Source organism: Nannobrachium achirus, assembly GCF_963921795.1.
Source record: "Nannobrachium achirus genome assembly, chromosome: 21".
Taxonomy (NCBI): domain Eukaryota; kingdom Metazoa; phylum Chordata; class Actinopteri; order Myctophiformes; family Myctophidae; genus Nannobrachium; species Nannobrachium achirus.
Window position 1 is genome coordinate 34,846,686 of NC_137828.1, and position 15,788 is coordinate 34,862,473.

General features: G+C 43.5%; 1 protein-coding gene across 3 annotated transcripts; it reads right to left on the reverse strand.

Moving 5' to 3' along the window:
- Positions 1-222: 222 nt before the first annotated feature.
- On the reverse strand, positions 223-13,964 carry ythdf3 (YTH N6-methyladenosine RNA binding protein F3). Of its 3 annotated transcripts, XM_080752063.1 has the most exons (6): positions 13,650-13,964; positions 12,615-12,639; positions 12,399-12,455; positions 12,146-12,225; positions 10,067-11,797; positions 223-1,256 (listed from the first exon to the last, which is right to left on the reverse strand). In XM_080752063.1, exons 1-6 carry the CDS (start codon positions 13,671-13,673, stop codon positions 1,233-1,235), a joined length of 1,941 nt encoding a protein of 646 aa, XP_080608189.1. In that variant the 5' UTR covers positions 13,674-13,964; the 3' UTR covers positions 223-1,232. The 3 variants fall into 3 exon arrangements, with proteins under 3 accessions (XP_080608189.1, XP_080608190.1, XP_080608191.1); XM_080752064.1 differs by lacking the exon at positions 12,399-12,455; XM_080752065.1 differs by lacking the exon at positions 13,650-13,964 and having other exon boundaries at positions 12,615-13,232.
- Positions 13,965-15,788: the final 1,824 nt, after the last annotated feature.

A 15,788-nucleotide genomic window follows, 5' to 3' on the forward strand; every position in this document is an offset into this window, starting at 1 on the left:
TCAGGGAAATGAACACTCAAGATTTAGCTGTGAATACCGTTCCCGACTTGCATCGTTTCCGAGTAGGCCGTAGTCCGTAAAACAAGACACCAACGCAGTTTCCGCTAAACATGGGTAATTTTATTTAGTTAGTCAGTCACCTAGAGGAGAAAACTGTCACATCCTTTCAATTGAGGGGAAGGGGTGGGGGGGGGGGAGGTCCCAGTCAAACCAACAGGATGGGGGTGAGGGAGGGTGGGTGGGTGGTTGTTGGGAGGGTTATCCCAAAAGTGCTACAGAGAGTTGTGTAGGACAGACAGCATGGCTGAGCCTGAGGTACAGTACAATACATCAACGTCAAAGCAACAGTCACCCACTGGGCCCAAGGAGGCCACTCTGCTACTTTTGTCACAGCAGCAGGTTTCTCCTCAGACAAATGCACTTCAGAATGACAGGATCACATAACAGAGAGAGAGAGAGAGAGACAGAGAGACAGAGAGAGAAAATGAGTGAGCCAGCGGAAGAAGAAAAAAAGAAAACAAACGTGCATTTAGCCGGGACTTGCCAGCTCAGCCGCTGCATAATCGTCATCTTTTGGTACACAGAAAACTGGATGCTGAAAGGAAAGATGGGCAGAGAGGAAGGAAACACTGGACGACTGGCATGTTTGCAGCCACTTCCCTGTCATCCCACGAAAATCAATCACAGCCTCCGTCTGAGAACTATCAGACAAGGGAATACAGATTAAAGTATAATCTTTATTTAATTGTATACACATTTTAAAAAAATCTCTTTATGAGGTGATTGATTTCACCTGTTCTTTTATCCCACATTTTTGAGGCATTAAAAGGAAAAACTGATTTTCGTTTTTATAAGCCCATTAAGCTTATCTGACTACACTGGTTAGTCATTTAGTTGATCACAAATATAATCAAAGAAGAAAAAAATAGAGTTGGAGAGTTAAGGGTATTGCTAGAGGCTGTTTAGAAGGACTCAAAGTGCTTTAAAGACAGTTTTTAAAGTGGGTTAGGTTCCATCTTTCTTTTCTTTTTTGTGAGACAGAAATATATGATGTTTAATACACCAGTGAACTGATACAGATGACTCCGTCTACATTCAGGTTCAAGTGATCAGATACATTGTCATCTTCAGCAGAGAGATAGTGTTGGCCATTCTTCATTGTGGTTAGGCAAATCGTTGAAAGTCCTACATCATTTTAGTGTTGCCGTTCTAGCAGAGAGCTTGCTTGAAGGTTACTGTTTATTTCTATTCCGCTCCTGACAAGAGAAAACAAAAACAAATAGCAAACATAATCAGCAGGCAGCATTAAAATATAGATGGAGAGGAAACAAATATAATTAAATAACAGTTTAAAAAAGGATGAGTCCTTTGATGCTTTTCTGTTCCAGCCCTTGTGCACTCTACACATTGTACACAAGCGCACCTACTTGTGCTTAAAGGGATATAAATGACATGACATGTGCGCTGCAGTGGCGGGGGTCCTCCACTAGGGGGTGCGACCACTTTAGCATCCGTTCTGGAGCACCAGGAGCCGGTGGTCCCCGGGAATTCCCGGTGAACAACCCCTTGGGGGTGGTAATTTGGTCATTTTTGTACTTTTCTGGGGGTCCCTGTGGGTCCCTGGAGCTGCGGGGGTCCCTGGAGGGGTGGAGGTTGTGGATTGGCAGGCAAGGAGTGTGTGTGCAAAGTTTGGCATGTCTTGGGGCAACGGTGGCGGAGATATGAGTTGGGGAAAAGTGTGACATGATGGACAGACTGACTGACTGACTGACTGACTGACTGACTGCCAGCCAGCCGGTGGAGGTTTTGGTAGTAAATGCGACCTGACGGTCGCAATTAAAAATTAAATACATAGATGCTGTATTCAAGTCTGTGCGTTTTAGCCATATGATTTTATTCAACAGCCGGTGTGCCACCAGCCTCCACCCTGCACATCATCTCCCTACACCCTGCAGATGTGTCTGTATCCACCCTGGCAACAAGTGTCACCAGAAATACGTTGTACTCCAGTACTGCAGTACATATACATGTATGCTGAATCTATTTCCCATCTTAATTATTCTATGGGCTTTAAGTATTTAAAATGTCTAAGTATGCAAATTGCATATTAGACACATCACTGTAGGCTAGCTTGACAATGTCATACTGTACATGCTACAATATCGCCAGCAGCACAGCTTTTTCTTATACCCCAGTGAAATGTCAGGAAGATATGAACATGTGAAAAATGTGTTATCGCACCAACACTTAGCCAATGGTATCAACCACACTTTCTGTATACGTTGTAACAGTTGCCTACACAGTGTTTAAAGCACAAGTCCAGACAATACATTTCACCTTAGCCTATAATCATTATACATACTGTATAGTTATTGGAGGTTGCAATTACAGGTTGGGCCTTTAAGCCTATTTAAACTCGTCTCTGTAGAGGGGCCCTTATTAGTGGAATGTAGAATGCTTTCTCAAGACATTTACAGTAGCAGCACTATAACACTTATGTCTAGAATCCAGTGGTTCCCAAACTTCTTAGCTCGAGACCAAAAGAGAAATGTTATGTCTCCTTGTGACCCAAACTTGTGAAAATAGCAGATCTACAATCTCAGAACATGACGCGATGTGACGTATTGAGCTTGTAGACTGACTATTTCCACTACTCACTGAACATTACAGTAGACAGTGTCACACCCTTCACCCGTGTCCAACTGTCCATAACTTGGGCATCATTCTCGACCCCACATTTTCATTCCTTCTCTTGTAAATCAGGTCACCAAAACCGCCTTCGTCCACCTCAAAAACATTGCCCGTCTCCGCCCCTCTCTGTCATTTCCTGCAGTGGAATCACTCATCCACGCCTTCATTACATCCCATCTTGACTATTGCAAATGTATCCTCTATGGCACCACCACCGAAGTCCTCAATAAACTTCAATATGTCCAGATAGTAAGGGGAACATAAGAAAATCTGCTAAGTAAATCCTTACCAAGAAATTTCTTCACCAATGTGTTTCTAAAGGTGTGTAATAATATGTACTAAAAGGTTGAAATTCAACTCCCGGGGGAAACCTCGTAAAAAAAAAAAGATTTGTGTTTGTGTCCCATTAACTTTACTATAATACAAAAAAACATCTACTTTTAAGTAGCATGTGAGGGGTCAAACTAGTGTTGTTCATGATGCTGAATCCATTGCAAGCATTTGTTTTGCACGAAAAACATTCTGTGGGCTACAAATGGCCCCTACAAAACGGTGAAAGGTGATGATTCATCACTAAACCATCGTTTTGTGAGTCCGTTTTTAGCCCAAGGAATGTTATTTTTTATTAATTCATAAAATGTTTTAGATTTTTGGCGGGGAAAAATATAATTTATTTTGAAATAAGTAAAAAATAAAATGTAGGAAATGAAAAAGCAAGGTGATATTTACTTGCGAGCAATAAAAATGGACATGCGACCCACAAATGGGTCCCGACCCACTGTTTGGGAACCACTGCTCTAGACAGTGGTTCAGTATAGAGTAGACCAATAAGAGTAATATAATCCAATCATTCTGTAATCTAAACTAATCAATCAATATTAAAAACTCTAACTGCCAAAAGTGTCTTTTACGCCCTTTTTTAATGGTGACAGTTGCCAAAAACGCCTTTTACGTCTTTTTATTAGTGTGGTTATAAAACAATCCAAGAAACTATCGCTGATCGCCAAAATGGGTCCCAGCAGTGCCCAGTATTTTTGTACTGACTGATCATGGCCAGAAACCCGGAACCGGAAGCGCCAAAACCAGAAACTTGCAGTCCCTCCACTTGGTTGTTGTTTACTATTATTTTCCATTATTTAAAAAAAAACTATTTTCTCCACAACCGCAGCTCCGTTTTGCATGCGTTTTTCTTTTGTTCGTGAACGTGGAACGGCGTACACACACAATCGTGCAAGATCTGTGCACGATTGTGCACAGATCGCACGTGCGCGCCCACGTTGAAAGGTAAGGGAACAAGCTATGTAAGCTAAATGAGCTTTAGCTGTGTGTGGGTAGGGGAGGAGTATGAATGAGTGTCTTTACCGGTCTAACCTCGCGTCACCAGACTTTCCACCTTGGAGGAAAGCCTATTCGTTTACAATGGGCCGTTTGATCCGGTCTAGGCGGAAACCACAAGCAGAATAAGCGGTGTTGCTTTGTTTTGGTTCCCCCTGTTTGTTTCCCCAATCCCTATTAAAATGCTTGAGTAGCCTAGTGTAGTCTTGCCAGTTGCTACGGGCTAAAAGATGCATATACCGAACACATTTTCCAAAAGCAAAACTACGCTGCATCAAGGGGTTTATTAGGTAGGCCCTAGTCTCGCGAGGCCAGACTGTTGCCTCCGCGATTTGGGCAAATGCTCCCGGCATACAGTCTGGTGCATCGAAAGAAGAACGATGAGTACCGGTTAAAGCAGAAGTGAAGCCTCCTCGTCACTTCTGTTTCCGTCTCACATCACACACATTTATCATTATATAAATAAAAATCATATAAACATGTTTAGCTTGCTGCTTAGCAGAAATGACATTTTAAAATATATTTTTTCTTGAACGGTAATGCCCGTTTCCATTACTCGCCGTTCGGGTGCTGCTGTTCCAGACTCTATATAGCATTCAGAGATTGTGGAATAGTTGTCTGGCTACGCGAGACTAGGTAGGCCCTAAAAGTATGTACATTGTAGTCCTTTGAGGACTACAACATGTTAAGGACTACAAGTTAACATGACGTAGGTGCAGCGATCCAAGCGACAAATACACAGACACACCACCCTCTGGTGGTTTAACCAAAATCGCGCAGCAATATCATCTCTGGTTTGAAGTATAAAAAATGATTTATAGGTCAAAAAGCATGTTTTGCTCATGCTCTATTCAAGCCAATAACTAAAGAAATGTAGGTGAAGTACAACATATTATTTGGGTCTCTAAATAAAGGTGAAAATGTTGAAAATGGCTGGCAGGAGATCAATTAGTCAGTAAATGAGTTAAAGCATATTAAAAACTTTCTGCTGACAATTTCATTTTCAAGAACCTGCGCTTTACCAGAACAAAAACTAAGCACAGCATGCTGTGTGAAAAACACCAATTTATGTAAGCCTTTAGCATCAAATGATCCTGTAGCAATGATCATAAAGTAGAGCCCAACCGATGCCATATTTTTTGACCAATGCTTATGTTTGCCGATGGAGAGTGCTAGACCACCGATTGCCGATGTTTAACCAATGTTTTGTAATAATATAAAATAATAATAAATAGCCTAAATTTCAAAAACGTCTTACCTTCAAAACTTTTTTTTTTACTTTACCAATGGTCCGGGGATCACCAGTGGTCCTTGAGGGGTTTCCAGGTGGTCCCCAGCAAAATGAAGGAAATTTGGTAACCAAATGGACCCTTTATATTTATAAGATCTTTAACTCGTGAGTGTAAAATGAAACCCAATGGATCCTTACGGGCAACGACAATATATTCTAAGTTTTGGGTCTGAGTGGCTAAATGTCATCAAGTAGTGGTCTGATATTACGACGATACATCGGAGAGATAATGACCGATGACCGATACTGACATCGGGGTCCAGTAACAACCGATATATCGGTCTGGCTCTATCATGAAGTGCTATTAAAGTTGTGTTTGCCACATCCCATGACCAAAAATCAAGAGACACAAAGCATGTATATATATTTATATAACATAAACCAGTAAGACGCCTACTGGCCAAAAGCGACCTCGCCCTAAAGAGCGAGGTCGCGCCATGTCTTGGCCATCTGGCCACAGGGATCTCCATATATGGCAATAAAAGGGATTTGGTTCCCCTGACATTACAGTGATTACGTATATATTGGCATTCACAGATATGGGCTTAATATTGATGACATCAGGGATCTCCATAATGGGTTCTCCTGGCATCACAGGGATCTCCATATCTCCATATAAGGCAATAAAAGGGATTTGGTTCCCATGACATCACAGTGATGTCAGAGCATGATGTCAGAGCGTGAGTAAGTATTTATACACCTGTAAATGTAACCCATACTTACGTTTTACACCTGTAAGTGTAACCTATGATGTGACAATAAAATGTAATCTAAATTCATCTACATCTGAGAAGACACATACAAGTAAGGTAAGCGGTAGCATCAATCATATACTGTATGTACTTTCATATACTGTAAGAGACTGCAGTGCACTCACTACTGTCAGGCGTTTCACTGGGCCTTGGATAAACACCAGCTGGTCTGCACAGTGTATCCTTAACAAAAGATCCAGAACACACGGGAATGGTCAAGATCACATAAAAAAATCGAACCTCTGTTCGAAGTGGAGCTGTGTGTGTGTGTGTGTGTGTGTGTGTGTGTGTGTGTGTGTGTGTGTATTGCAGTTGATGCTCAGGGCAGGCTAGACTCAACAGCACCTCTCTGGTCACCCAGGGTTACTACATACAGGCTACATACAGACCCACAGACCCACCCACATACCTACACACACGGCCACGTATAGGGTAGCTTGTGTTCCACACAGCTCCAAAAAGACGACATCCTAGACCTAGACGATACACTGTTGGATATACTGTACAGTACCATACAAAAAAAAAGATGACATTATATTAGGAAATTTGAAATTAATCTTGAGTACTATTAACAGCCATAATGGACTGACGTCATCGACTCTTTCCCTCCCATTTCCCAAGTGGAACAGCCTTCCCTTGGGAGAAATGTCTGGTGTCCATGTCATTGGTTTGGGGGAAGGCCCAGTGAGACTCAGGCCCCCAGTGTAACTCTATCCCCAGCAGGCCTGTTCAGACTGTTGGGGGGTATGGTGGACAAAGCCCTCCATACAGTTTCAGAGCGAATGCTTTTTCATCCCTCAACAGGGTTAAGAGGAATTTACTATTAGAAATCACTTAATACAAAATGTAAACTGAGACCACAATTCACAATCACAACACCAGCTCTCATTATATTAATGGATATACAGTGTATTTTTTTTTCTTTTTCAATGCCAAAATGACCTGATTTAAATAAGTGTGAACTGAACCCACGCCTTGTCATCAGAGAATGAACTTTGTTCGACACAACTGCATCAAATCAATAAAATTCTATTTCATCAATTACAAAATGTAGGGGCTGCTATCATTTTTGAAACTCATCAGCATTAACATGAACCAGTAACAATTTCCCTAAATCTGGAGATAAGCGACCGTCAGGTCGCATAAACAAACTTTAGAAGGCAATGGTAGCCAATCCAGAGGGAATATGGGAAATGGGACAGATCCATGTTGATGACATGACTTTAGAGATACTGTGTACTGCTTTGTGTGATTTTAGGGCAAAATCTGTAGGAGGCGGAGCAGTGTCCAAAAAAGTGTTTTGCAAAAAAAAACGGCCTGATGGTGGCGCTAGATGGGACAGATGCATGTTGATGACATGACTGTAGAGATACTGTGTACCACTTTGCGTTATTTTAGGGCCAAATCTGTAGAAGCAAGTCATTATCTTCTGTCATCTGCCCAGGAACAGCAGTGGAAATGGCGTGCAACAGTTAATCAAACTAAAATGATAATCAGTTAAATCTATTAGACTTTTTCATGTAGATTTGTTGACTTGGAGCCTGTTTCACAAAACCTAGATTGGTGATAAAGCCTGGATTTATCAGCTATCCTGGCTTAAGTTAGCCAGGATCAGCCATGAATCGGTTTCACGAAAGCCGAGTTATCTCAGCCGATTAGCCTACTAGCCACTGCCAGTTAACCTGGATATGTTTAGCCTCGACTTGGTTTTATGAAAGCAATACCACATTATTTACTGTACCATGGAAATTTTGCTCTGAAGATAGCCTGCTCTGGACCAGGCTAAGTGCCAAGTTTATTAATCCAGTGCCTTGTTCTTCAAGTTTTAGAACGCCGCTCCGGTCTTTGGTTCCATGAATGGTCACGATCAAGGAATCTACGATCGACCTCTGGGGCTTTTAAAGAAATATGTGATTAGCCTGGTTTTTACGATCCTGGCTCGACTAAGTCGATCCTGGCTTGGCGTTAGTGGAACAGAATAAACCAGGCTGTACGGAGCAGTCTTTGTCAAACCTGTATTTGGTTTAAATCCTGGATCATTTAATTCTGACCCCATGTCATACACATACGTTGGTAAAGGTGCTACAGTGGTGTTGTGCTGAGCTGGTTTGACACCTTCCAGACTCCAAGAAGGACAGGCACAACAATGGAGAACAATTATCCTTGTCAGGCGGGCAGGAGGGCCAGGCCTCTTTGGAGCCGATTCTGTCATGTTGGAGGTCAGGGCTACAAAAGCACCGTCTGCACAGCGCAGGATGAAACAGGCTTCCTACTGACAGGTTGTTTTCAGAAGCCTGAAAACACAGACTTGAAATATTTATGAGAAAGCAACCCTGGTGCATATTAACAAGGTCAGGACTGAGGAGTCAATACAGCATCAATGGAGCACCAGCGTTGGGAGAGGGGCCAAGGAAGAGGGGTGTGTGTGTGTTAAGGATCTTAATGCAAACAGATTAGCATACTGGTGTATCCAGAATTGGATGCAGCAGAGCATTAGCTGTGATAACAGATTATTCACCCCTTTCCTAGCATCTTATCTCACAATATGAAAGTGCAATTAATTTGTTTAATTATTAATTGCCGACCATTTCTTGCACCATTCTACAATCAACATTACCACTGCGACATAATCCAGTTTCCCCTCTGACAGTGCACTACAGTATGTTTACTTCTGAGAACTCTCATTAGCAATGAGGAAATAGAATCATGCATTTTAAATCACACATATAGTTGTTTCCAATTGGTTTTCAAAATTAACCCATTAGAGCACCCAGGGGAAAGGCACACTGCAACTGGTTTGCATGGCTGTGGACTTATGTTGTCAAAGGCTAATAAAGCACGAGGAGAGAATGGAGAGTGGAGGGGCCTAGCCTTCAAAGGGAGATCAGAGCCTACTTCTGCCTTTGTCTGAGTGAAGGAATGCCAGGAATGTGGGCTATTTCAGGAAACACCAGTGTGCATGCATCTAAAAATGCCAATTGGGTAAAATCATTGCGCCCTGAAAGACAGCCTAAGATGGCTGAAGAGATGCTTTCCTGAACTTGCTGCTGGGCATTGGTTGTAGGGCAAATCTGCTGACAAGACTTCTTGGAAATTCCCAGTTACGCCAGGCTGTTCATGTAACTCTAGGGTGTATCTACTTTTGTTTCAGGGCAGGTGGAACAGGATCAGTTGATTACAGAGAGAGGAGGTGGCCACATTCTACGGCACTGACTCAGCGAAGACTAAGAGTTGGTACACTTTCAATCTGGAGTGTGGCATATGGTGTGGATTCAATGTGGATCTCTGACTTGAAGTGACCAGCCTGTGACATCAGCATCTAGATATGTTGTCTATAGCTGCGTCTCAAGTCCTTAAATTAGATCCTATTTCCTTGTATGTTAGTCCCTCCCACTGACCATAGAATCACCTGTGATGTTGTCATCAGAAATGGGACGTCTCCTCTTCTCTATTTCCTCACTTGGAGGGACTAACACAAGTAAGGAAATAGGAAATAGGATTTGATTTAAGGACTTGAGATGCAGCTTATTACGTATCTATGACATAATGGTTTCAGCGCAATCACAGGGGCAATGAGGCATTGACTTCCATTATACATTTTAAGTTAAATATTTCAAAAAGTATATAAAACATATTTGGGAAAGAAAAACATCTGCAGCATTGTGCATACAAAGTTTGGCACTGATCGCTCCAGCAGTTTGCGGGATTAGTTCTGGACAGTCAGACACACAGACAGACACACATACACACCTTATCTTATTGACAACATTTTTACACTTTCAGAGTTAAATGAACAGTGTGGATCCCACTGTGTATGGCTTTCAGTCAAGGGTAGTTTAACTGTCTCATGCATTGCACACAAACAAACAAACAAACTATTCAGCATTCATGGTAGATAGGGCTCTTCAGTTTGTGTTTGTTTATCTCTGTGTGTGTGTGTGTGTGTGTGTGTGTGTGTGTGTGTGTGTGTGTGTGTGTGTGTGTGTGTTCATCTCACCCTTCTTAGAGCCTCTTCCTCCTCTTGGCGCTTCTCATAATGTGCAAAATCATCAAAGATTGAGGTGGTATGCTTGAAAGTGGCAATAATTTTAAGCACTTGCTTGGCCTTCTCTAGAGGCACTTCCTGAGTGTCCCTGGAGTTGGTCACTGGCTTGTTGTCATTGTTCTCCAGCCGGACGTGCCGCAGCTGGTTGTTGGGCACGTCTTTGACGAAGATCCACTTCACCTCAAACTTGCCCTTCCACTTGTCCTGAGACCAGACGCCCGTGTAGGCATTATAGTCCACTGGTGAGCGCATCTCGGCCACGCCACAGAAGTGCCCACTGCCGTTGACACTGAACAACAGGTAGAGGGGCCCCTTGGCGCCCAGCGAGCGGTATGCCCCGTCCAGGCGCTTGTTGCCGTGTTCCGTGCTGCACCATATGGAGTACTTGATGGAGCGATGGATGTCATCCTCTGAGTAGCTCTTGATTATGAAAACGCGTCCGTTTTTCAAGCTCCAGTCAAAGTCTTTGGGGTTGAAGTTGTTGAGGGCTCTGAGTTTCTCCAGCACGGGATGCACCTCCCCGGAACAAGGGGAGGCGCTCATCGGGATCCCCCCACCCAGGCCGAAGCCCTCCACCCCCCCACCCTGGTTAAAAGTGCCCCGGTTCCTAGGGGCCACCCAGCGATTAGGGGGAGGTCCAGGCTGCTGCTGGTGAAGGGGCTGGGGAGGACCAGGCTGAGAGGAGAGGTGGGGGTGATGGTGGTGATGGTGGGGGTGAGGAGGACCAGGGGGCAGAGGCTGGGGGTGTTGAGGGGACTGGAGAGACTGAAGATGGAACGGCTGGTGTTGGTGTTGGTGTTGATGTTGGTGCTGGGCCTGGTGTTGGTGTTGGTGTTGGTGTTGTGGCTGTGGGGGCAGAGGGTTCTGCAGCAGGGGTTGAGGCTGAGCCAGAAGAGGCTGTTGCACAAGGGGTTGCGGGGGCATCATGGCCTGAGCTAGTGGGGGCTTATTGAGTGAGCTCTTATCGTCCCAAGTACCTATGTTCATATTGTGCTTTATAGGGGGCGGGGGGATGGTGGTGCCTCCCCCCATCCCTATATTGGCTTTGGGTTTGACTTTGGGCTGGGGCTTGGCTGGCTTCCTGGCAATGGCTGCCCAGGAGGCAGGTTTAGGTGCGGATGAGCTGATAGACGGTGGAATGTTATTTGCTGCCATGCTACTCATACCCGCCGTGCCACCCAAAGGGGAGCCAACAGTCTTTGTGACAGCTGCCACCATGTCCGTACCCAGTTTTAACCCAGTCATACCCTGCTCAATGCTATTCAGCACCGGGACCTTGCTGAGCTGAGTGTCACTTCCAAAGCCCGCCTGTCCATCAGCAATGGCCCGGCTCAACGAGCTGGCGGCATAGCCGTAGCTGTTAGTGTAGACCGAGCTCTGTGTGGATTGGCCCTGAGAAACACTGGTGCCCCAGGTGGAAAAGTCTGCATTGCCGGGGAAGAAATTGAAACCGTGCTGACTGAGAAAGGGAGGGGTGTTCCCCAGGGCGCCCGGCTGACTGAACACACCGTCTGGGATGAAGTGGGGCTCGCCATTGCTCATCTGTCCATAGGTGGTCAGGTATGGCATAGGAGGGTCTCCTGCTGTGGACCATGCAGCCTCACTCAAGGAGTATGGGAAACCGATGGATGGAGCATAGTAGCTGGGCATGTAGGGATCAGACATTGGTGGGTAGCTGTTACTCTGTATATGGGAGGGAGACGTTGCAACCAATTAATGGAGAATCAAGCGGCTCATTTTTAAATGTTCTATGATAGTGAAGCTAGGTTTTAGTATGAGTGAGTACAGAATAATATTTTTTTTAAAAGGTGTTAATTGGAATGGAAGGTAGTCATATTTTCTTGACTTGCTATAGCACTCACTATTCTGTGATTATAGTTCTATGTTTGTCAGCCACCCATGAAGAGAACATACAACGAATATGATACTCTACAAAAAACATTATGCTACACTACGGGCAGATTGAAATCAACAAGCCAAAACAAGGCTTTCACTCTTGATTGACCTACAGACTATAAGGTGGGACATTACCTGATTTGTCTGGCTGCTTAGGTAAGGCTCAAAATCGTCATCGTTCACTCCGTCCTTTTGATGCATTGATCCGTTTGGTACTGAAAATAGAGAAAGGGACCATAAAATAAAAACATAAACCGACACCAGACCAGACCACCACTGATCTAAATCCTGGCAAAACTGTACCTTGTTCTCCAATATGAATGACAAAGACAATTAGTGTGAGGTTACAATGAAAACAAGTGCATGATAATATACAGTCAATACTAACCACTGGTAGAGTAGCAGTTGGCATTGTTGTCAAGTTGTCCAAACAATATAAAGTAGGCTATTTTAAGTATGACAAAAAATGTTAAGTTGATTAATTCTGTTCTTTTTTTTTTATTATGATAAAAGACACCACTGTCCTGCTTAATTGTTCAATTCAATCTCTAACGAATAACTTCAATTTGAAAAGAAATATATATATATAATGATAAAACATTACCTTTATTTCCTTGTCCTTTAGATCTCTGAAACAGCACATGATAAGATTACATTGTTGCAAGATATTGCGTCAACACAGACTGACAGACATAAAAGGCCAACCACTACACAAGATGTTCCATGTTCTTAGTGTGGAGGATGATGTTAATAACACGAACGGGGTTAACAGTAACCTGATGCGACGATATCTGCTTGTGTATACTGTCTAACATGTACGGGGGTTGCTTTGCATTATTGACCGTCCGGATGTCAAACGGTCTGACATCCAGTAAACGTACCGCATTGGCCGGGAGGGAGCAGCACAGCAACCGGCTACAGCTGGAGTTGGTCGGCGTTTTGCAGCCGGTGGTGCTTCAGGGGCCGGCCTACATTACAGAGCTAATAGCTATCACATATCAAAGACCTGTGTGATCTGGTGGTGGTGCAGTCTTCCTCGAACAAGGCTACTGTGATATCAGTCTAGCAGCAGTGGTGGGAAAAAGTACTCGCATTTTTTTACTCAAGTAAAAGTGTCAAACTGTCAATACTCTGCAATATAGAAAGTAAAAGTCCGGAATTCACAATTTACTTGAGTAAGAGTACAAAAGTATTGGTATCGAGATGTACTTAAAGTATCAAAAGTAAAAGTACTCATTAGGCATAGTGTCCTATTTCAAGTTATTTGTAAATGTATAAAAATGGCAGATCTACAAGCTGCTATTTTAAAATGGTTGAAAATGAATATAGGGCCTAGTGGTTATTTATGTAAATGTGAATCTACCATGTAACTACTAGTAACTAACGTTTTCAAATACATCTAGTGGAGTAAAAGTACAGTATTTGTGGACTAAAAGTAAAAGCATTGGAAATTTGAAATACTCAAGTAAAGTACAAATACCTCAGAATTGTACTTAAGTCCAGTACTTGAGTAAATGTACTTACCTACTTTACACAACTGCCTAGCTGAGTGTTGACAACGTTACGTTCGTCACCGCATGATTAATAATACGTGCCGACATGGAGTTAGAAAATAACAATAAAAAGAATAGAGACGAACCTGGTCGACAGTGGTCGTAGACATCCTCCAGGAACAGAGACTGGTGGCTGTTTATGAGTGTCTGTCCACGGCTTCTCCTGTCTCTGCACTCCGGTGCTCTTTCTACCGCGGCTCGGGGTTTATTTATCCAGTCACACTCCGTACGGGCGACGCTTTCCTCCGTTTAAACGTTGCGACAATGTGCCTCGGCGGTTACGAACGGCGGACTTTGTTGGACGTGCGAGACGCTGAGCGTTTACGATGTTAGTTACGGCGTTTCAATCACTCTGAATAACTGACTAATGTCTTTTACTCTTTACTGGAACATATCCCTGACCACACTCCACAATGGCGGATAGGATTTACTCCCCGCTTCCGTTCCGTTCTGTTGCTCCATGACCTTCCGCCTGTGACGCTCTGAGTCATGTTACAAACTGACACTTACATGACACACACATGTTATAAACTGACACTTCACACACACACACACACACACACACACACACACACACACACACACACACACACACACACACACACACACACACACACACACACACACACACACACACACACACACACACACACGTTATAAACTGACACTTAACATGACACACACGAACACACACATGTTATAAACTGACACTTTACATCTCTCTCTGACACTTTATATGACACGACACATACATGTTATAAACTGACATTTTAGTTTACATGACACATGCACACACATGTTACAAACTGACACTTTACATGACACACACACACACACACACACACACACACACACACACACACACACACACACACACACACACACACACACATGTTATAACTTATAAACTGACAGTTTACATGACACACTCACACATGTTATAAACTGACACTACATGACACACATTACAAACTGACACTTTACATCAGTGGTTCTCAAACCCTTTCATGTCAAGGACCCCGATTTGAAATTATATGCCAGGGACCCCCATAAGAGAAGATTTTTACAGCTCTAGCAGTGATTCTCAACCCCCAGTTTCACATGCATTAGGCTACGGACCCCCCCCCCCCCCCCCCCCCCCATATATTGGCATTTCTATCTCCAGGACCCCAATATTTGTTGTAAAATCAATGTTAATTCAACTCTGAGAGTGAGTTACAGACCCGGCCGTAAGGGTCCATTTGGTTCCTATCTGGAACCCCCCGGAACTCCCTCAAAGACCCCTGGGGGTCCCTCGACCTCACTTTGAGAACCAATGCTTTACATGACACCCACATATGTTATAAACTGACACTTTACATGAGACACACTTTACAAACTGACACATTATACATGACACGCATTGCTTACAAACTGGTACTTTACATTATGCATGATACAAGCTGACACAACATGACAGTCACACATCATGTCTGAGACGTGGAAGAGGTGCTTTGCAAGATATCTACTGGACATTTTATTACCAGTAAGACTTCCTAATTGGGAGATAAGCGACCGTCACAGTGCATACAAACTTTAGAAAGCAGTCGTAGTCAATCAGGAGGGAATATGCATGGAAATGGGATAGGATAGATCCATGTTGATGACATGACTTTAGAGATACTGTGTATCGCTTTGCTTTGTGTGATTTCAGGCCAAAATCTGTAGGAGCAGTGTCCAAAAAATGTGTTTTGCAAAAAACGGCCGGATGGGGGCGCTAAATGGGACAGATCCATGTTGATGACATGACTCTAGACATACTGTGTACCGCTTTACGTTATTTTAGGGCAAAATCGGTAGGAGTTGTGTCCAAAAATGTGTTTTGCAATAATCTGCCTCATGGTGGCGCTAGAAGAGGGCCGGCCATGTGAGAAATGAGGGGTGGCGGTTGTGGTTTGGCAGCCAAAGATTGTGTGTGCAAAGTTTGGCATGGATCGGGTCAACGGTAGTGGAGATATGAGTAGGGCAAAAGTGTGACGTGACGGACAGACAGACAGACTGACTGACAGCCGGTGGAGGTTTTGATAGTAACTGCGACCTAACGGCCGCAGCCTATTTAGGCCTACCCTTTTTTAGACCCTTGTGATGCCAATTGATCATCAATAATCAACTAAAAATAGACACATGAAATGGTCATGTGGATCCCGAGATATATATATTTTTTTAATTTTATTTCAATACACACA